We start from the raw sequence: 22,185 nt of genomic DNA on the forward strand, positions 1-22,185 counted from the left end.
AACGCCTTCTTTACTATCCTATCTATCTGCGACTCCACTTTCAAGGAGCTATGAACCTGCACTCCAAGGTCTCTTTGTTCAGCAACAGTCTCTAGGACCTTACCATTAAGTGTATAAGTCCTGCTAAGATTTGCTTTCCCAAAATCCCACACACATTTATCTGAATTAAACTCCATCTGCAACCTCTCAGCCCATTGGCCCATCTGGTCAAGATCCTGTTGTAATCTGAAGTAACCCTTTTCGCTGTCCACTACACCTCCAATTTTGATGTAATCTGCAAACTTACTAACTGTACCTCTTATGCTCGCATCCAAATCATTTATGTAAATAACAAAAAGTAGAGGACCCAGCACCGATCCTTGTGGCACTCTACTGGTCACAGGCCTCCAGTCTGAAAAACAACCCTCCAACACCACCCTCTGTCTCCTACGTTTGAGCCAGTTCTGTATCCAAATGATTAGTTCTCCCTGTATTTCATGAGATCTAACCTTGCTAATCAGTCTCACATGGGGAACCTTGTCGAGTGCCTTTCTGACGTCCATATAGATCACATCTACTGCTCTACCCTCATCAATTCTCTTTGTTACTTCCTCAAAAAACTCAATCAAGTTGGTGAGTTAAATGAGATCCAAGACTTAAAAGTTAGTTGATCCCACACTGAGTTCCTTCCTTTGTGAAATTCTATAGAATGAAATTCCACTTCCATGTGATCCGGTATCACAATGGTATAGCTCAATTTGCACACACTCTGTAGCTATTAGTTAACCCTTTACATCACAATGAGAGGTTTGGTAAGATGATAAAGCAGTGGGCATTAATGGTGCTTGTCTGTGCGGTACTGCTCATTGTCTGGAAATATACAAGCTCTCATTTGGTATTTCCCCTCTCCTCCATTTTTGACTTGCCTTATTTCATCCCTTAACTTGGTCTTTCTTAAACTTCAACTCCAGCTCTGCTCCTTTGCAGTTCTACTCCCTTCAAATGGATTTATTTTCTTCACTACATAAAATATTTTTCACTTATCAATACAAAAGACATGCATATTTAAAACGAGTCACCTCTCCCTCTCCCTTCATTATGATTTCAAGATTCTCCTTTTCTCTTACACAGAACAATTCCCCATTCTCTGTGATTTCAATCAGTTTTGAACTCTCCCCTCAATGATCTTTTTGCCGAACCTCTATTTTAGCTCTCCCTATTACATTCCTTGATCGTGACTAAAAGCAGAGGCACAAGGCAGGAAATGTTGTAGTTCACAGCTCCTGCTTCCAAGGAAACAACCCTATATGGTAGTCGTGTGGGGAGAGACGGAGCATAGATTCAGGATTAGGTCAGGCCCGTAATCCTTGGGCACAGTATACGCAGAAGAACTGCCAAGTTTTGGGATGGACTTTGTTAAAGACTGGTCAAGGTTTTCTGGGATATTATCACAGTTGTCTCATTTCATTTTATATGCTTTTGCCTCCAACCTTTTCATAACATTAACCTCACCCACTCCATTAACTCTCATAGCTCCTGTGTCAACTTCATGTCAACTCACAGCTTTATGACTAGTTATAGTATAAGACAACTTAATTCCAGGCCATATCAACCTATTCCTCTTGCATGCTAACTCACCCAGTATCCAACATAGGCAGAGCTCAAGGGTCACACTTGAGATGAATCTCAATCAAAGGTCTGAACATCCATTATGGCCTTTGCTGTAATAAAACAAACTTCCAATTCATGAACATACACATGTTACAGAAACAGGCCATTTAGTTCCTTTAGCATCATTTGCCACTCAATAAGATCATTGGTCTGATTTTGGCCTCACTCTCACATTTCTATTCCCCCAGATAACCTTTGACTGCCTTCTTAATCAAGAATCTATAAATCTTTTCCTTAAATTTAATGATCCTGCCTCCACTGCTCTCTCTGGGAGAAAAAGAGTTCCAAAGATTCACAACTCAGGACAAAAATCTTCCTCAGCTCCATCATAAACAGAAGACCTCTTAATTTCTAAGTAGCATCCACTAATCATATTCTCTCCCACACATGAAACATTCTTTTGGCATTCAACCTTCCCAGGCTGCTCAGAATCTCTATGCTTTGATAAGATTACCTCTTATATTGCCAAACACCAATGGACACAGATCACGGTATCTCATAAGATCATCAACCCTCCCCCCACCACTGTACCACCTTGAGTAATCTTCTTCAAACTGACTCCAAAATGTATATCCTCTTTTAAATAAGGAGATCAAAACTGTACACAGTACTTAATGTTCTATTTAATTCTTTCATAGCATTTCTACTTCTATACTTCATTTCACTTATAATTCAGTCACATTCTGTCATATTATGGAGGTGCCAGTGTTGGACTGGGGTGGATAATTTTAGAAATCACATAACACCAGGTTACAGTCCAAGACTTGTTGGACTATAACTTGGTGTTGTGCAATTTTTAACTCTGTTATATTGCCATTACAGCCCTCCATTTTCATTTTATCAGCACAAACCGGCTGTAGAATAGGAGGCAGGTCTTCCTTCAAATCAAGATTATTCAGATATATTTCTGGATATCAACGTTCATGTCCAAATAGTGACAGCTAATAGATTGGCAATGCCCAAATGCATCTCTTGCTTACCTGTCAGAATTCACCTTCAGAATTGTCTCTAGTGAGCTGCCATCATACTGAATAGATGCCTGATCTCAACATCATAAATAAACAGTTGAAGTGAACTATGTGTTCATTGATTTCCTGAATTAGCAACATCACGTGGGATGAATAAGATAATTCAATTCATGCTTCAGAATTTTAAATGAATTACACCATGGTAATTTAATTTTTAGATTCCTAGTAATGCCTTGAAGTCAGATAAATCAATAACCTCTACAAATCTCTTGATTTTATATCCAAGTGGCTCTGAAGAAATCAAAAATTGAAAGGAATTGATGAGCTGACAAAACTTTGTAAACATCTATTCAATAAATAACGAGCCATTCTAATCAGTTTATAACAATTCCAATGCCTAGATTTCCATTACTTCTGTAACTTAGATCCAAATGACTGTTTAAATGGATTTAGACTGATTCAAATGGGAAAAAAAAATGCTCTTTTCAACCTGTTTCTCAATTGAGAGTTTATTTGCACAGCAACAGAAACAGGATCACATTAAAAATAGGAGCAGAAAATCTCAAATCTAAATGAGTTAAAATAAAAAGACACAATGAAAGGCATTCCTTGAAATGGGAACAAAAATTCAAAAGCCCTGAAAGCATCTTAAACAAAAAAAAAGCAGAAATTGCTGGAAAGGTCAGCAGGTCTGGCAGCATCTGTGAAGAGAAGTCACAGTTAATGTTGTGGGTTCAGCGATCCATCCTCAGAACTGATGGTAGCTAGGAAAGAGTTTGTTTTCGTGCAGAAGGTAGGTGGGGGAGGGGGTAAGGAATAAACAATAGGTAGAGATCCTGACCAAAGACAGAGAACAGTTGGACAGACAAAGGAGTGGATAATGATCAGCATAGGAGAATAAATAGCTAATAATAGGGACTACTATGGCTACCAATGGGTAGCATGTAGTAGCAGACCATGTGACAACAAAGAGTGGTAAGTGAGTTTGGGATAAGGACATGTTAGAAGGTGCTTTATGCCCTAAAACTTTTGAACTCAACATTGAATCCAGAGGCTATAGAGTTCCCAAACAGAAAATGAGGTACTGTTTTTTTTCAACTTGCACTGAAGTTTTGCTGGACAACTACAGAAAGTACCTAAATCCACTTGCACAAACTGAAGTAGGAGGGGAGTAAGATGTGACAAGTAGGAATGAAGAGAATGGTAAATTCAAGGTGCAGAACTGAGTCTGGGCAAAAATGATAGAGAGGCCCAGCCACTGGTTATATTTGTTGGCTACTAAAATGAAGGTGGTGTTACCTGAGGAACTGGCAATGACAGCCCAGTGCTGCATGTAAGTGTCTCAAGGATAATTCAAAGTCATTATTGAGAAAATGGAAGAAGTGCAGTGCTGGGGTCCTGAGTACAGCTCCGAAATATTATCAGCTGTTTTAACTGGCTGAAAAAAAATCCTGAGGTAGAGACCTTCTGGATTCCAAACCAGAAGAAAAAAAACAAACTGGTGAATGAAATAGTCTGACTCATCTTGTATACTGGCCGGTCAGACCAATATGTCCATTTCCCAGTACAGAGGGATCTCGATTATCTGAAGGAAACGAACGGTGAGTATTCCGTTTGGTTAAATCGAATTCTGGATAATCGAATGCTGGATAACATAGTTTAGCCGAGCATCAGGACATTGCGATTAGTTTAGATTAGATTACTTACAGTGTGGAAACAGGCCCTTCGGCCCAACAAGTCCACACTGCCCCGCCGAAGCACAACCCACCCATACCCCTACATTTACCCCTTACCTAACACTATGGGCAATTTAGTATTGGCAATTCACCTGACCTGCACATCTTTTGACTGTGGGAGGAAACCGGAGCACCCGGAGGAAACCCACGCAGACACGGGGAGAACGTGCAAACTCCACACAGTCAGTCGCCTGAGGCGGGAATTGAACCCGGGTCTCTGGCGCTGTGAGGCAGCAGTGCTAATCACTGTGTCACTGTGCGATCTTGCTGGATAATCCGAGAGTCCGATAGTCGGATAATTCAATGCCGGGCAATTGAGGTTCTTCTGTATTCATGTTTATTCCTGCTTGTAAAGCAAGTCATGAGAACAATTGTCGAGAATGTCACTGACATGAAATGGCATTGGACAAAACTAATACAAAAAAAAGTCAACATTATTTCCCGATAAATTTAAACAACTACCATCTTCAAGTATCCAAAATGACTTCAACTGAGAAAAAAGATTCAGTGGAGCACCAGTAATATGCATATCAAGAACAAATGGAGATAGCTAAAAACCTTATGATATGTCAACATTCATCAAAAAGCAAAAATAACATGATTCAATATCATTCTGAGTTTCATGGGAGGAACAGGAAAAAAAGCAACTAATATTTTAGATTGAGGTCAGATTGCAATAGAGTGAGACATAAACTGACCAAAGGAAACCGTGCAAATCTGTTCATGGGAAAAACAAGGAAAGATCAATAGGAAATCTTCAGAGAAATAAACTGAGATATAGAGCAATTAAGTCACCTATAGGGCAAGGATTCTACTTGTCAAAAAAGACAGCCATAGAAAATCAAAGTGGTAAGAGACAATGTAAAACTAAAACAAAATGCATACACAATGCAGAAAGAAATCATTTTCGTGAATGGAAATTATATAAAAGACAATTAATTTAAGTAAGGAAAGATAGCCATGCTGTTCAATTACTTCACAAATAAAGTAAAGGAAGAGGTTAGCATGCCAAAGAAACTATTATTAAACCAGGGTCAGAGACTTATAAATATAAGTGAGGTAAATGAAATGGAGAACAAGAAATGATCAGATACATCTCCCAAATTAGTTAAAGGGATTCTACTGATTAAACAGAGAACAACATGCAAAGATAAAACAAAATAAACAATGATGCAATGAAAAGAAGGACAGCCTGTGAGATGTATTTCAGATTTCCCAAACCTTATACAGGTGACAACTTGCCAGGCAGATCTTGGGAGCATTAATTATGTCTTCCTGTCCTTTAACCATTGAGGAACTAAAGAAAGGTTTTCAGATTAAGCTTTCCACTCCCAACAATCAAGTGAATTTAAGCAGATTTGCCAAATACACAGGATATTACAGGTAGCCGTTTGCAAATGAGACCTATAGAGTGGTGATGTCAGCCAAAGGGATTGATAATGGCAGTTTAGCAGGTACACTTATTTGACATCCTGTTCTTCCATGAGACATATACCACGTGACTTGCCTGCCTCTTCTGTTTGGCGCAGAAATCCAGCACAGTTCGGAATAACTTCAAAAATAGATGAATAGTCCTTATTCCCAAAAACGAGGACCATGACTGGAAGTACCTCGACAACTGGCATCCCATCACTACAGCCTCTGTATTACTTTGCCTTTTCACAAAGATTATAGCTAAAAGTCAAAGTGACACACAATGGAAATAAACTCAAAACTGAAGGGGGTCCTTGCTATGATTTTGAGATGCAACAGAAATATTGCCATTCAAAATATCATCAAGAGTTCAAAACAAAAGAAGAAAGATCTAGCTGTAGTTTTATGGCTCTCCCAAGGGTATTCAACTCAATTTGACATAAATTACTATTGAGATTGCTACACAAAGTAAACCTGCCCTGGTTCTTGTAACATTAATCTCAGTTTTATACCTTAAATAATATCACCATAATTTAAGGCAACAGCAGCAAAACATTTCTAATCAAAATAGCAAAGGGTGTAAATCTGGGAGACTGCTTGTTAATAATAGACTCTCCATTAACACCAAACAATTAACAGTTTCCACTTCTCCACTTCATGTCCATTTCTTTATAAAAATCAGAAGACCTGGAGACTTAAAGATGAAACCTTGGCTCACATCCCACCAGGGAAAACCAAGAAATACCTAGGAGTCTGAATAGACCCTTGGACAGAAGTTGCTGAAAGTGATCAGGATGAAAAGCTGAGAAACTGAATTTCCAGTTTCATGACAGCCACTCTTCAACCTGTGCAAAAACAAAAACAAGCTTTTTAAAACACGGTATCTCGAGGTGGTATTACCAAATGATACTGTCAGAAATCTCTAAAAGTGCATTAGTTAAACTAGAGCAAATAATTTAAAATGTTGTTAAATCCTTTATTTCCCACAAACTACCAATGGCTTTCTGTACTCAAGCAATAAGCATGAAAAGCCTTAGAATGCCCAATTGGAAGATCCAAATACTACTGGCCATCATTAAAAAAAGCACTTAAGGTGGCTTATAAACCTGTAATTCAGGCATCCCTCTGGAGGTAAAAGCAATACCAATGCCAGAAAGGATTAACAGAAACTAAACATCCTCAAGGAAATAGAACAACTTACACACCAGCTGCATTAGGACCCTGGTCAAAAGGGCTTCAACACACTGCAGCACTCCTGACCTGCAAAGAGAAGAAGAAAACTTCTACAAAAGTCTTTGGCAAGAACGGATGTCCCCGCAACGTCATCTACAGATGCCTGACAGACAGACAACGTGATGAGGACATGCCACAACCCAACGCCCTAACCACTCTACCTTATGTAGAAAATATCTCTGAACTGACAGCCAAATTCCTCTGACCACTCTGATTTATGGCAGCCCATAAGCCACGCTCAGACAATAGCTCACCAGAACAAACAACCCAATACCCATCATGTGCAAGACAAACACAGTGTACAAGATGAAATTCTATATAGGACAAACTGGTAGACAACAACCGATCTGCATTCATGAACATCTACTAGCCACTAAATGCCACGACCAGCTATCACACAGATGTCAAGGACCACAAATTCAACTTGGACAACACAACAATAATAGGACAAGCCAAACAGATGACAGTCAGAAAATTCCTAGAAGTATGACACTCATCTGCGGACTTCAACAATAAACACATTGACCTAGACCCAGTAGACCGACCACTCCGACAAACAACTGGAACCAGCAACCAGAAGCAAAGGGAACAAAATCAAATAAATTTCAACTGATACAGTACAGCAGTACTTCACAGGAGGCTCCACAATATTGAGGATGTCACCTAGAAAAGGGATGAAATGTCTGCAAAGCAAATTCCCAGCTCAATGCACATACCCACAACATCTGCATCTCTGAGAAATATAGTAGGGTGTTACAAGACAATATTGCTGAAGAATCCAGAATGGGGATCTCCATTCTCCCATAGATTACATTCAACAGGAAATATATGGAATGGAGGGAGTGGAAACTTGATAAATGGCTTTACCTCACCAGTCAAGGCGCAGGTATTGGATATGTAGAAAACTACAAAGTATAGGGCACATGGCTTAATTCTGCCTATAACATCAAATTGTCCTGATTTATTACCAGCCAATTATTTTGCAATTTTTATCCTACTGTATCAATTCCAACAAGGGGAGAGCCTAACACTATTAAATCTTGTGCAGATGTGAGATGATAGTAGAAATCCTTGTGCATATCTCCAGAATGTGCCTGTTTGTAAAGAATGCAAGGACAGAACACCACAACAAGATTTGAGGCATGATATAGGTATTTATTACTAAATTCAGTTGGACAATCCAACATGGAGACAAGACTGATTGCAAAAGGCTGATCTCTGTGGACACCAAATACTATCTTCAAAAGAAGACTTGATCGTGGCTACAGTTAACATCACAATTTCTTATGAGGTCCATAGTGGGATGTTAGAAAAAACATCGATCTAAGAGAAAACCAAATTTGAACACCACAGGGTGGAAATCGAAGGCAATGAACAGAAGCATCCAAGCCTATTTATACAGTGGTATTATATTGACAAAGCAGCACCCAAAGTGGGCAGAATAAATAGCATTTTGCTGAAAAGGAGGTTGAGTTAATCTCTGGAATGCGAGGCCAGCTGACTCAACAGAAGTTTAGCAATTAATGACTGTAAACTATCTGTCTTCAATTCCACTTAAGCAGCATGTTACCAGGACATACACTATCCTTATCAAGGCTTTGTGGCACCGTGGCAATGTCCCTTACTCTGAACCAGGAGGCCCAGGCCCATTAGCTCCAGAAGTGTGTAATACTATCTCGGAATTGCTTGTTGATTTGAAAAGGTTTGTCCCATCCCTTATCCTAAAGGATTTTGTGATGCAATGTAGTGCCTCTGCTACAGGGTCAGAAAGTCTAGGTTCAAGTTCCACCTGTATTGGAGGAGCGACTGAATAGGTTGATTTAAAAATAATTTCTGGAGTGCACTATTAATTTTCAATACACCCAGATTAATTTGAAATTTTAGAATTTAGATGTGCACCTTTGAGTTCTCTCTCCATCTCCTTTTAAAGGGACTAGCACCATTTAATTTGGTCTGATTTGCCTTATTTGATATAACTTTATTTAACTGACTTTACAAAAGAACTAGCTTATACCATCCTTGGGTTATTGTGGAATAGCATCTATATCTAGGCTAGGACTGGGCAACTCTCTCGTCTCTGAGGTGTATTTAACAAGTTGAATCAGACCATCCACTCATTCAGGTCTACAATAGTTAACAGAACATAGAAAAATGATTCAAAAACTCATCTTCCTGGTTGGGGATGGCAGACGATCACTAGGAAAAAGTAATAATATTTCAGTGGTCATATCCTCATATAGAAGATTAACTATCTCCTCCTCTGCTAACACATTCTGCCCGTTTGGCATCTGAGATTGTAGAGGGTGCAGCACACCACTTGAGACAGGGAAGCACTGACAGCTGCTTCATGCCAAGGACACATTGACATTTTTCTTGTTCCATCTTAAATGAGCTCAGAATGACTTTTGTGCATGAGGGGCCGAGATATCGCCAGAATATAATCCAGTGATTGTAGATGCTTCCAAGCTCCTGGATGTTGGTGGAAAGGAATTGTCTCTTTAAGTCACACAGCAATACAGGATTACACACAACACTTGCTGTCTGGGAACTTGGTGGGATAATCTAGAGATCCATGGGAGGATGTCAAGGGGAAAACGTATCCTTAATAGGACTGTGAACTTTCACATACTGTCCCAAAACATCAAGCCATTCTTATTCCAGCTGCTGGAAGTGGACTCGTGGTCACATGGACTGGGTGGCAATCATGTCCCATTAATCCTAAAGATAACAGCTGACCTTCATTTCTTTGCAAATGGATCAATTCAGGGAGCTACTTAGGATTTCTGTGACTTTTTACAGCCCTCAATTCGTACATGCATCTGGGAAAACCCATCAATTGATCTAGCTTCCCCTTGACACAGGGGCTTGAGCAGTGAAGGCATTAGTATTTACTGCCATTGTTGGTTTTCCACAGGTTGAGGGTGGAATTGATTGTAGCCACATAGCAATCAGAGCACCCCATCATCAATCAGAAATATTCATCAACAGAAAAGGATTCCACTTGCTCAATGTTCAAAGGATTTGTGAGAACAGCCAGCTAACGCAGAGCTGCACTTGATACCCTGAAGCTGTCACAGGTGCCAACCATTTTCAAAAGCCCTCAGCTAGGCACATCGCTCCATACCTGCCACTTTTAGGAAACCCTCAGACTAATGTTGAGTACAGATATAGTGCTGCCCATGTTTGGACCAAAGCCAATTGTGGAACAAACCGATGGTACCATACAGTATAGCCCAGAGTATTCTGTCTCAAGTGGTGCGCTGCACCTTCCACAATTTCAGATGCCAAAGGGGCTGAATGTACTGGCAGAGAAGGACATACAGCAAGAACTAGCAGAAAACAAAAGGGTGCCAAATTATCCTCTGAAGACCACAGGATTTAGTTCATTTTCTTGTGGAACTGCAACCATGTCTGCAGGGGCACTGACCCACTCAGTCATTTCAGCCCAAGTCAGATGGGTTTGAAAGGATTACTTCCTGGTGCTATCTCTTAGAAGAGGAAAACTCTATTGGCCTTGACCCCATCCAATAGCACTTGTAACAAAGTGTCACTGAGGAGGCATTGTTTTGAAGCTGATGGGGTGATGAGCACCACAGGCTGATTGGATGCTCCTGACTCACAATGAATGACATCCATATGGCATTTAATGTAAATATGGCAGTAGAACCGACAATCTGCCAAGGCCAAGAATTTCCTGCTCATTCATCACATAATTCACAAGTCACTCACCCAATATCTTGCTTGTAACAATGAGGTGAGAAACATGATCATGCAAGATAACTTGCCCTGTGTACTGGCAGATGTGTTGCCACCTATGATGCCTGTCACCAGTTCGAAAATGGAAAATCCCAGCTACTGGGTCTACACCAGGCCTCCATTTGGGCACTTATTACCATTCTCTGAGCTGCTCCTGGTAACCCTTCACATGGTTGTTTGAGAAGGAACAGTCTAATTGCCTTTGAAATGCCTCAACTGAAACTACCTCAGCATGCTTTCATACAATCATAGAATCCATACACTGTGGAAACAGGCCCTTCAGCCCAACAAGTCCACACCAACCATCTGAAGAGTAACCCTACCAGAACCATTCCCCTACCCTATATTTACCCTTGACTAATGCACCTAAGCTACACATCTCTGGACACCAAGCGCAATTTAGCATGGCCAATTCACCTAGCCTGCACATCTTTGGATTGTGGGAGGAAATTGGAGCACCCAGAGGAAACCCACACAGACACGGGGAGAATGTGCAAACTCCACATAGAAAGTTACCTGAGGTTTGAATCGAACCCAGGTCCCTGGCGCTGTGCGGCAGCAGTGCTAACCACTGAGCCACCATGCCGTTCCTTTCAAGGGAGTGCATTCATTTCAAGAATAGCTCTTGTGCACAGAGCACAGGGGGCTACACAAATGTAAACAATATTGTTCAGGACTTTGGGGAAAGCTGCATGCTGATGAAAAACAATTTGTTCACACATCGACAAATCTTCACTGATTGTGAGCACTCCTGAGGACACAAGTGCTCAAGCATAAATATAAGTTCTTCCTACTTGATTGTCTGTGGGGAAAGTGGCAAAGTTGCTATTTCTGGCAAAATAATGCATCTGTCACCTGTTTGAAGCATCTGTGCACTACTAACCAACTGGAATTTGCAGGGTCTCCTGTGGTAGTCTCAAATGAGCCTGAACCATAAAAATTGATGGCTATAACAATCATCTTCAATGCTGTACTTATCCTGGAATCACCTGCAGGTCAAATTACAGCAGGAGCCATCACTTTATCATAACCTCCTCTTGAATCTCAGCTTCCCCTGCTCTTCAGCCTGACATTACTGCAGTTAAAAGCATAAAAACAGGTGCTGTAGTCCTCATGAAAAGGAAGAAAAGAAAAGATTTTTAAAATACTTCATTCAAGTATGACAGGAGAGTATTCCTCAAGATTCAATCTTTGATCATCTCCTGTTTGTCCCTAGGAAATATCATCCAAAGTCACAATGTCAGATTATTTACGAACATAAAAACATGGAGGATGTTGGCCATTTGGTTTCCCAAAGAGGTCAGAACTAAGGGCCATTTTTGTGGTTAAGTGTTGGGGGCGAGTAAGTCAGGTGGCAACTAATATGCCATCCCCACTGTAAGATAACTCATTTAATCACCCACCAATCAGCTCATTAAGAGCCGAGAGGTGAAAATGGGCGAGTTTCTTGGTGAATCACAGGCCTCAAAATTGGCGTTCTGGAGAACCAGAAGTTGACAACCAGAGGCTGGAAACTCTTGGGTCCTTACTTTCACCAATCCAGGCTGAGACATCGGGGCAGTCAAGTGGTGAGAGGGTAAGTTATTTTTATCACCGTGTCGCAGGGGGAGAGGTCACCAAGTAATGGAGTTTAAAGGAGTCAGAGGCAAGGGCAGAGGTGTGGCTTTCAATAGACAGTTTAGATTAGGGCAATGGGAGGCACCTTTGCAAGCTGCCAGTCAGGATGCCTGGAATAATCAATCAAAAGCCACTTTTCTTTCCTAATAAGAAGGCAGATGTTCTGGGAGGTGGCACACTGAGGCCCTTAATGGCCTTTGATTGACAACTTAAGGGTCATAATTGATGTCAGATCGAGAGATCTTTTTGACCACAACTTAATGAGTGAGATGGTGAGAATGGGGTGAGTTTCTGTTCAAGTCCAATTCGCTCAATTCTTTCCTGTCTTCCCATCTCTTTCATCACTGCCAGCGTAGGGATAATTCACACCCTAAAAGTCAAACTTGCAACCATAAAAACAGAAGTTAAAGACAATTGAATCTCAGATGAAAACAAAATTAAAGGAAAGGAGAGGTCACCTCAGGAAAGAAGGGGTCACCCTGTTGGGAGTTATTTCTAGGCCTTCGAATTGTTCCAGGGATGTAGAGGAAAGGATAGCAAAGATGATTCTTGATAGGAGCAAGACTAACAGGGTAGTTGTAATGGAGGTCTTTAACTTCCCCAATATTGACTGGGAATACTATAGTTCAAGTACTTTAGATGGGTCAGCCTTTGTCCAGTGTGTGTAGGAGGGTTTCCTGACACAGTATGTAGACAGGCCAACAAGGGGCGATGCCATGTTGGATTTGGTACTAGGGAGAGAATCCAGCCAGGTGTTAGATTTAGGGACAGGTGAGCACTTAGGCGATAGTGAACACAATTCAGTTATGTTTACAACAGCAACAGCAGGGATAGTTATATACCTCAAAGAAAGAGGTATAACGGGGGAAAGGCAACTATGATGTGATTAGGCAAGATTTAGGATGCATAGGATGGGAAAAGAAACTGCAGGGGATGGACGCACTTGAAATGTGGAGCTTATTTGAGGAACAGGTACTGTGGATCCTTGATAAGTAAATACCTATCAGGCAGGGGGGTAGTTGTTGAGAGAGGGAGCCATGGTTTACTGAAGAAGTTGAAGCTCTAATCAAGAAGAGGAGGAAGGCTTATGTGGGGATGAGATGTGAAGACTTAGTTAGGGGGCTTGAGAGTTATAGGTTATCCAGAAAAGGTCTAAAGACAGGACTAAGAAGAACTAGGAGGGGACATGAGAATTTATTAGTGAATAGGATCAAAGAAAACCCTAAGGCTTTCTATAGGAATATCAGGAATAAAAGAATGACTAGAGTAAGATTAGGGCCAATCAAAGATAGCAGTGGAAAGTTGTATGTGTAATCTGAGGACATAGGGGACGCGCTTAATGATTACTTTTCATCAGTATTCACATTGGAACAAGGCAACATTACTGAGAATACAGAGATGAAAATGTGTTGCTGGAAAAGCGCAGCAGGTCAGGCAGCATCCAAGGAACAGGAGAATCGACGTTTCGGGCATACAGAGAATACAGAGATACAGGCTAGTAGATTAGATGGGATTGCAGTTGACAAAGAGGAAGTTTTAGCAATTTTGGAAGATCTGAAAATAGATAAGACCCCTGGGGAGGATGGGGTTTTTCCTCGGATTCGCTGGGAGCCAGGGAGAAGATTACAGAGCCTTTGGCTTTGATCTTTATGTCATTATTGTTGACTGGAGTGTTGCTAGAAGACAGGAGTATAGCAAATGTTGTTCCCTTGTTTAAGAAGGGGAGTCCGGACAACCCTGGTAATTATAGGCCAGTGAGCCTTACTTCGGTTGTGGGTAAGGTGTTGGAAAAAATTATAAGGGATAGGATTTATAACCATCTGGAAAGGAATAACTTGATTAGAGATAGTCAACATGGCTTTGTGAAGGGTAGGTCATGCCTAACTAACCTTATTGAGTTCTTCGTGAAAGTGACAAAAAAGGTGGATGATGGTGAAGAGGTTGATGTGGTGTATATGGACTTCAGTAAGGTGTTTGATAAGGTTCCACATGGTAAGCTATTGCACTTACATGGAGTTTCAGGATTGAAGGGGATTTAGTGAATTGGATCAGAAAGTGGGTAGCTGAAAGATGACAGAGGGTGGTGGTTGATGGGAAATGTTCATCCTGGAACTCAATTACCAGTGGTGTGCCGCAAGGATCTGTTTTGGGGACACTGCTGTTTGTCATTTTTATAAAAGTCTGGATGTGGGCATAGAAGTATAGGTTAGTAAATTTGCAGATAGCAGTAAGGTAGGCAGAGTTGTGGATAGTGTTGAAAGATGTTGTGGGTTACAGAGGGACATAGATAAGATGCAGAGCTGAGCAGAGAAGTGGCAAATAGAGTTTAATGTGGAAAAGTGTGAGGTAGTTCCCTTTGGAAGAAATAACAGGAATGCAGAGTACTGGGCGAATGGTAACATCCTTGGCAGTCGAGACGAAAAGAGAGATCTCTGTGTCCAGGTGCATAAATCCCTGAAATTTGCCACCCATGTATAGAGTTGTTAAAAATGCACATGGTTTGTTGACATGGGGATTGAGTTTCGGAGGCCATGCTTCAACTGTACAAGACACTGGTAAGGCTGCACATGGAGCATTGTGTACAGTTCTGGTCACTGCATTATAGGAAGGATGTGGAAGCTTTGGAAAGGGTTCAGAGGAGATGTAGCCTGGTATGGTAGGAAGGTCTTACGAAGAAAGGCTAAGGGAACTGAGGCTGTTCTCATTGGAGAGAAGGTTGAGAGGTGACTTAATCGAGACATATAAGATAATCAGAGGGTTAGATAGGGTGGACAGTGAGAGCCTTTTTCCTCAGATGGTGAAGGTTAACATGAGGGGACATAGCTTTAAATGGAGGAGTGATAGATTTAGGAGAGATATCGGGGCAGTTTCTTTACTCAGAAAGTAGACGGGGCGTGAAACGGCCTGCCTGCAACAGAAGTAGACTCACCGACATTTATGGGCAAAGGACATACATATAGATAGTGATGGAATGGCTAGGTTAGATAGGCATCAGATTAATTTCACAGGTCGGCGCAACGTTGAGGGCTGAAGGGCTGTACTGCGCTATAACATTCTATGTTCTGTATTCTAAATTCTAAACCTTATATCATTTTCTGGTGTTATGTATTGTGATCAACTTTCAGAGGTTTGGTGAATATTAAATGTCTCAGGAATAGTTTTGCAATTGTATCCAACTTTGTCTTCTGAATTCATCTTTCTCAAACAGAGCAAGTTTTGAAAGACTGCTTGATTTTACATCAGCATATTTGATGCAGCTGTTTGCCAGTGCTGGTTAGATACAAAGGTATTTAGCTTCACATTGCACATCCTCATATCTCTATGAACATAAACCTGATTAATCCAATGCAAACTGTCTCTTCTGATAAATTTATCCACTACATCAGACATAGAACACTTTTTCATCTTTGCAAAGGACACTGTCCCACAGTGTACCTGAACACTCATTCAAACAATATCTGAAACGTTCCAGATTGTTCAATCATTGTCTCTCTGGATCACAAACCTTAATTGATCTGCTCCAGCTCTGTACCTTGAGACTCGAGCCATCGACAAAGGGACTGATAATGTATCAAGCCAACGCTTCTCATATTTTGGTTCATCAGCTGAAGGTGAAGAAGGTGATGATGGTGCCTGCACAGAATACATGAGAACTGTAAGAAACCCAAACTAATTTGAAAGCCACAGCAGTGCTTATGTCTGGAATAAATCACAGCACCTTACATTATTAATGTCCAGATTTCATAAATAACCAAACATAGATGAAATATAAAAGTGTAAACAGCCCAGAGGTTTGTGACTCTGGGCCTTTAAGATCAACCACAAAATCAGAACTGCATGTCAACTACTGTCCATGTGGATCTCAATATGTATTCAGACATGAGCAGAAAGCAGACATGTTAAATGTTTTATCCATTCTTTATTGAATTTCCAAATCGACATGTGAGCAGATTTTAGGAAACGATTTTGAGAAAGAGAGAAGCTTAACCCATTTTGAGATCAACTGTAGGTTAAGATCTTAAAGTTTCTGTCATCACACACTATCCCCATTAAGAATTAAGGAACATGGTTCAACAATGAAATTTTTTTTGTTTTACAATTGTGCAATCTAACAAAAGAGTGAACTATCAAGGTTTTTGATTTTATTGGCTAGTTACACACTGATTGACACTGTCACAGCTCAGGATGGAGAGACAGTTTCTTATTTCATACATTAGCTGATTTAAATATTAATATATTTCCTCACTCAGGGGTCAAGTTGGTCTCCTTCAGATGCTCATTTGACTGAAGGTGTTAACATTTTCTGTGGTGACTCGATTACTTCACTATCATTCAATGTTAACTCATTTACATTATACATCTATTGTCATATGGGAGCAGGCATTAGCACTTCACCTTCCATGTGATATATTGGAAATCAATAGATTCCAATAAGTCATCAAGAAGGATTTAGTAGAAACCAATATAAGATAGAGAGCAACAATGAATCTGTTGCTATATTGTACTACTGTATAAACCCCAACAACACTGACACATAAATTAGGAGAAGTAGTCCATTCGGCACTTATCCACTCTGCCAGTTCATCAAGTCACAGTTAATCTGTTGTGTTCCAACTTGCTCATTCCCATCTGTCCCCCAACAACCTTTGATGCTCTTACCAACCAAGAATCTATTCAATGGGCTTTAAAAATATCTAATGGTACAATTTTTGTTGCCTTCTGAGGCAGAGAGTTCCAAAGCCACACAATCTTCAGAGAAAACAAAAACTCCCCGCATCTCTCTCCTAATTTGAAAACAGTATCCTTTAGTGATGGACTTAAGCACGAGACGAGAAGACAGAAATAAAAGTAGGTCATTTGACCCACTGAGTCTGCTCTGCCATTCAAGGAGATCACAGCTGATAATCCTCAACTCCGTCTTCCTTCCTCTTTCCCATAATTCTTGATTCTCGACATAGCCTCTACAGTCTCTGTACTTTGAACTTTGGTAGGAAGAATTATGGTATCGAATATTTTCTAAACAGGGAAAGGTTTGCAAATTTCATCAATTCCTCACTCTCAGGACAAGAAATTATTCCTCCTCTGTTTTAAATGGGTGATCTCTCATTCTGAGAATATGTTTTATGGTCCTAGACTTTCCCAGAATTCAGATTGAAGATAAATAGGGAAAATGTTTACAGGTTACAAACTAATAGAACTAATGGTGGGACATTTTTTAAAAACTCAAATTAAGAATTAACAAAATAGAATAGAGATTTAGGGCCAGGTGATGTCTTATACTGATGATATGAGAGCTGGTGGACCCCATTGTGGTTCATAGTTACCACGTCTGCAGCAAGTGTTGGTTGCTTGAGGAGTTCGAGCTCAGAGTTGATGAACTGGAGTCTGCACTTTAAACACTGTGACACATCAGGGAGGGGGTCTTTTTCAGGATTGCAGCTGGTGACTAGTGGAGTTCTGCAGGGGTTAGTGTTTGGACCACAACTATTCACGTTATATATTAACAATCTGGATGAAGGAATTCAAAGCGTTGTTGATATGTTTGCAGATGACACAAAAATAGGTGGAAGAACAGGTAATGTTCAGGAATTGGGAGCCTGCAGAAGGACTTGAACAGGCTAGATGAGTGGGCAAAGAAGTGAATCATGAAATACAAAGTGGGAAATTTATTGGTTATGCACTTTGGTAGGAAGAATTATGGTATCGAATATTTTCTAAACAGGGAAAGGTTTGCAAAATCTGTAGCACAATGGAAGTCCTAGTTCAGGATTCTATTAAGGTTAATATGCAGCTTCACTTGGCAAGTAGGAAGACCAAAGCGATGTTAACATTCATTTCAAAAGGGTGAGAATACAAGAGCAGAGATATACTGCTGAGGCTATATAAGGCTGTGGTCAGATTGTATTTGGACATTGTGAGCAGTTTTGGATCCTACATCTAAGGAAGGATATGTTGACATTAGAGGGGTCCAGAGGAGGTTTCCAAGAATGGTGCTAGGGAAGAAGATCTTGGCATATGAGGAGAGGTTAAGGACTTTGGATCTTCACTAAGTGTCAGTGGTGGAGGGATTGGCGTTTTCTAAATTGCAACCAAGTTCACTTCTCCTCATCTTAACTCTGGTGAAACAAGCTAAAGGTCTCCTCATAAGACAACCTGCTTATTTCAGGAATCAATCAATCTCCTCTGAACCATCTTTGAAGCATTTACATCTTTTCTTAAACTAGTAGACCAAAATGCCATACAATATTTGTGATGTGGTCTAATCAATGCCCTGTATAACCTCTTTACTTTCATGTTCAATTCCTCTTGTAATAAAAGGCAAGCATCCCACTAGTCTTCTTGATGACATGCTATACCTGCATACATGCAGCACATGTACAAAATCTCTAAGGTCCCCATGCACTTCTGTATTCTTCATTGCATCAATATTGACCTATCACCTAACCTAATATTCCATCTCAATTCAGTGGAGTTACAGGTAAACAGGGTGGTAAAGAAGGCAGATACAAAAACAGAAAATCTTAGCAGGTCTGCCAGCATCCGCAGTTCTTTCAGTTTTTGATTATGTGGCGAAGATGATGTTTGGCATGTTCGCCTTCTTTGGTTAGTGCATTGAGTATAGGAGTTGGGGCATCATGTTGTGGCTGTATAGGACATTGGTGAAGCCACTTTTGGAATACTGTGTTCAGTTCTGGTTTCCCTGCTATAGGAAATATGTTGTAAAATTTGAAAGGATTCAAAAAATACTTACAAAATCATTGCCAGGATTGGAGAGAGACAAGTTGAGCATGCTGGGGTTTTTCCCCTTCTGGAACATTGGAGGCTGAGGGGTAACATTACAGACCTTTATAAAATCATGCTGGGCAAGGACAGGGTGAATAGCCATGCTCTTTCTTCCCCCAGAGTAGTGGAGTCCCAACCTAAAGGGCATAGATTTAAGGTGAGAGGAGGAAGATTTGAAGAGGTACTGATGGGCAACGTTTTGACACAGAGGAAGTGGTACAATTACAACATTTAAAAGACATCTGGAAGGGTGCATGAATAGGAAGCATTTAGAGGGATATGGGCCAAATGCTGGCAGATGGGACTAGATTGGTTTAGGATAGCTGGTTGGCATGGACAAGTTGGACTAAGGGGTCTGTTTCTGTGCTGTACAATTCTATAACTCTCACTCAGCTTTCATACCAAGATAGTTACTTCTTGTTCAATTTAATTTATGAGCCTTAGACCCACACTCCTCCCTTTCAAACTGCACATAAAATTCAATTTTATTATGGTCACATTGAGGTGCCTTCATTGTGAAGTAATTGATTAATGCTGTTAGATTGCACAAAACCAGATCTATTCTGGCCTGCTCTCTGGTCATTCTAGAACATATTCCCGATAGAAACTATATCAAGAGCATTCAAATAACTTGGTTATTATTACCTCCCTGATTTTTCCAGTTTATATGCAGGTTAAAATCAAACACATTTCTGTCCCCTTAAAAAAAATTCATTTTGTGTAATTTATCCAATATTTTGGTTATTGTTCAGAATCCCATACATCATTCCCACCAGTGACATTTTTCACTTACTATTCCTCATGTCCACCCACACTGATTCTATACTCTAACCTTCCAAACCAGATTTTGGTCTGACCGTTGCATCACTGATAGATTAGATATGGAATGGTAGCATTTCTAAACAAGCTTCCAATTCTTGTTGAATGTCTCATACCCCTTAATATTTAGATCATCAGATCATATTTCTTCACTTCAACTTGCCCTAACTCTTATGAATGTTATGCTCATTCAGATAGGATCCTTTAGCTTTATTTGTTACATTTGTAGCATTTGTCTTGACTGCTGATTTTTTTTATGTTTCGTCTCTCAGTCCCTTTCTGCAATTTTCTTACTTGGTTTTTCCTTTGCTGTCCTACCTTGACTCTACTCATTTGATCTGCAAAAGCTTGATTCCACAGTGCCCTTGTTTACTTTAAAGCCTTCTATACTTAGCTAGTTATGTGGCTCAGAGGAACATCATTCCAAGCATGGCTCAGGTGTAGACAATCTGAACACTGCAGACTCCGCTTTCTCTAGTCCTGAAGCAATGCCTCATGATTTGGAAACCACTTCTCCCCGCACCAGTCTTTGAGTGGAGCATTCACTTCTCTAGTTTTATTCATCCAATGCCAAATTGCATGCAGCTCAGTTAGTAATGCAAACAGTAGCATCAACTTTGACAGGCTGCTTTCTAATTTAGAAATGAGATATAGAGAGTCCAGAGAAAGTATATTCCTGTTAGGGTGAAAGGAAAGGCTGGTAGGTATAGGGAATGCTGGATAACTTAAGAAATTGAGGGCTTGATTAGAAAAAAAGGAAGCATATGTCAGGCGTAGACAGGATAGATCAAGTGAATCCTTAGAAGAGTATAGAGAAAGTAGGAGTATACTTAATAGGGAAATCAGGAGGGCAAAAAGAGGAAATGAGATAGCTTTGGCAAATAGAATTAATGAGAATCCAAAGGGTTTTTACAAATACATTAAGGACAAAAGGGTAACTAGGGAGAGAATAGATCCCCTCAAAGATCAGCAAGGCAGTCTTTGTGTGGAGCCACAGGAGATGGGGCAGATGCTAAATGAATATGGAAAAGGATATGGAAGATATAGACTGCAGGGAAATAGATGGTGACATCTTGAAAAATGTCCATATTACAGAGGAGGAGGTGCTGGATGTCTTGAAACACATAGAAGTGGATAAATACCCAGGACCTGATCAAGTGTACCCTAGAACTCTGTGGGAAGCTTGGGAAGAGATTGCTGGGCCTCTTACTGAGATATTTGTATCATCAATAGTCACAGGTGAGGTGCCGGAAGACTGGAGGTTGGCTAACGTGGTGCGACTGTTTAAGAAAAAGTGGTAAGGACAAGCCAGGGAACTATAGACCAGTGAGCCTGATGTCAGTGGTAGGCAAGTTATTGGAGGGAATTCTGTGGGATGGGATGTACATGTATTTGGAAAGGCAAGGCAAGGGATAGTCAACATGGCTTTGTGCATGGGGAATCATGTCTCATAAACTGGATTGAGTTTTTTGAAGAAGTAACAAAGAGGATTGATGAGGGCAGAGCAGTAGATGTGAACTATAGGAATTTCAGTAAGACGTTTGACAAGGCTCCCCATGGGAGACTGGTGAACAAAGTTATATCTCATGGAATACAGGGAGAACTAGCCATTTGGATATGGAACTGGCTCAAACATAGAAGACAGAGGGTGGTGATGGAGGGTTGTTTTTCAGACTGGAGGCCTGTGACCAGTGGAATGCCACAAGGATTGGTGCTGGGTCCACTACTCTTTGTCATTTATATAAATGATTTGGGTGTGGGCATAAGAGGTAGAGTTAGTAAATTTGCTGATGACACCAAAATTGGATGTGTAGTGGACAGCGAAGAAGTTTACCTCAGCTTACAAGGGGATCTTGATCAAATGGGCCAATGGGCTGAGACATGGCAGGTGGATGTGAGTTGCTGCATTTTGGGAAAGCAAATCTTAGCAGGACTTATACATGTAATGGTAAGGTCCTAGGGAGTGTTCCTGAACAGTGACCTTGGAGTGCAGGTTCATAGCTCCTTGAAAGTGGAGTCGTAGGTCGATAGGATAGTAAAGAAGGCGTTTGGTATGCTTTCCTTTATTTGTCAGAGTATTGAGTATAGGAGTTGGGAGGTCTCTGTTGCGGCTGTACATGACATTAGTTAGGCCACTGTTGGAATATTGTGTGCAATTTTGGTCTCCTTCCTATCGGAAAGATGTTGTGATACTTGAAAGGGTTCAGAAA

The 22,185-nt window shown here is 40.6% G+C and overlaps 1 protein-coding gene across 1 annotated transcript in view; it reads right to left on the minus strand.

Moving 5' to 3' along the window:
- Positions 1-22,185, minus strand: part of sntg2 (syntrophin, gamma 2) — a 943,711-nt gene that overhangs the window by 105,260 nt on the left and 816,266 nt on the right. Inside the window, exon 10 of the mRNA XM_043678774.1 lies at positions 15,906-16,006. Coding sequence (XP_043534709.1) covers positions 15,906-16,006 — 101 coding nt within the window. The remainder of the gene's footprint in view (positions 1-15,905; positions 16,007-22,185) is intronic.

The sequence above is a fragment of the Chiloscyllium plagiosum genome, chromosome 3 (assembly GCF_004010195.1).
Source record: "Chiloscyllium plagiosum isolate BGI_BamShark_2017 chromosome 3, ASM401019v2, whole genome shotgun sequence".
Classification (NCBI taxonomy): Eukaryota; Metazoa; Chordata; class Chondrichthyes; order Orectolobiformes; family Hemiscylliidae; genus Chiloscyllium; species Chiloscyllium plagiosum.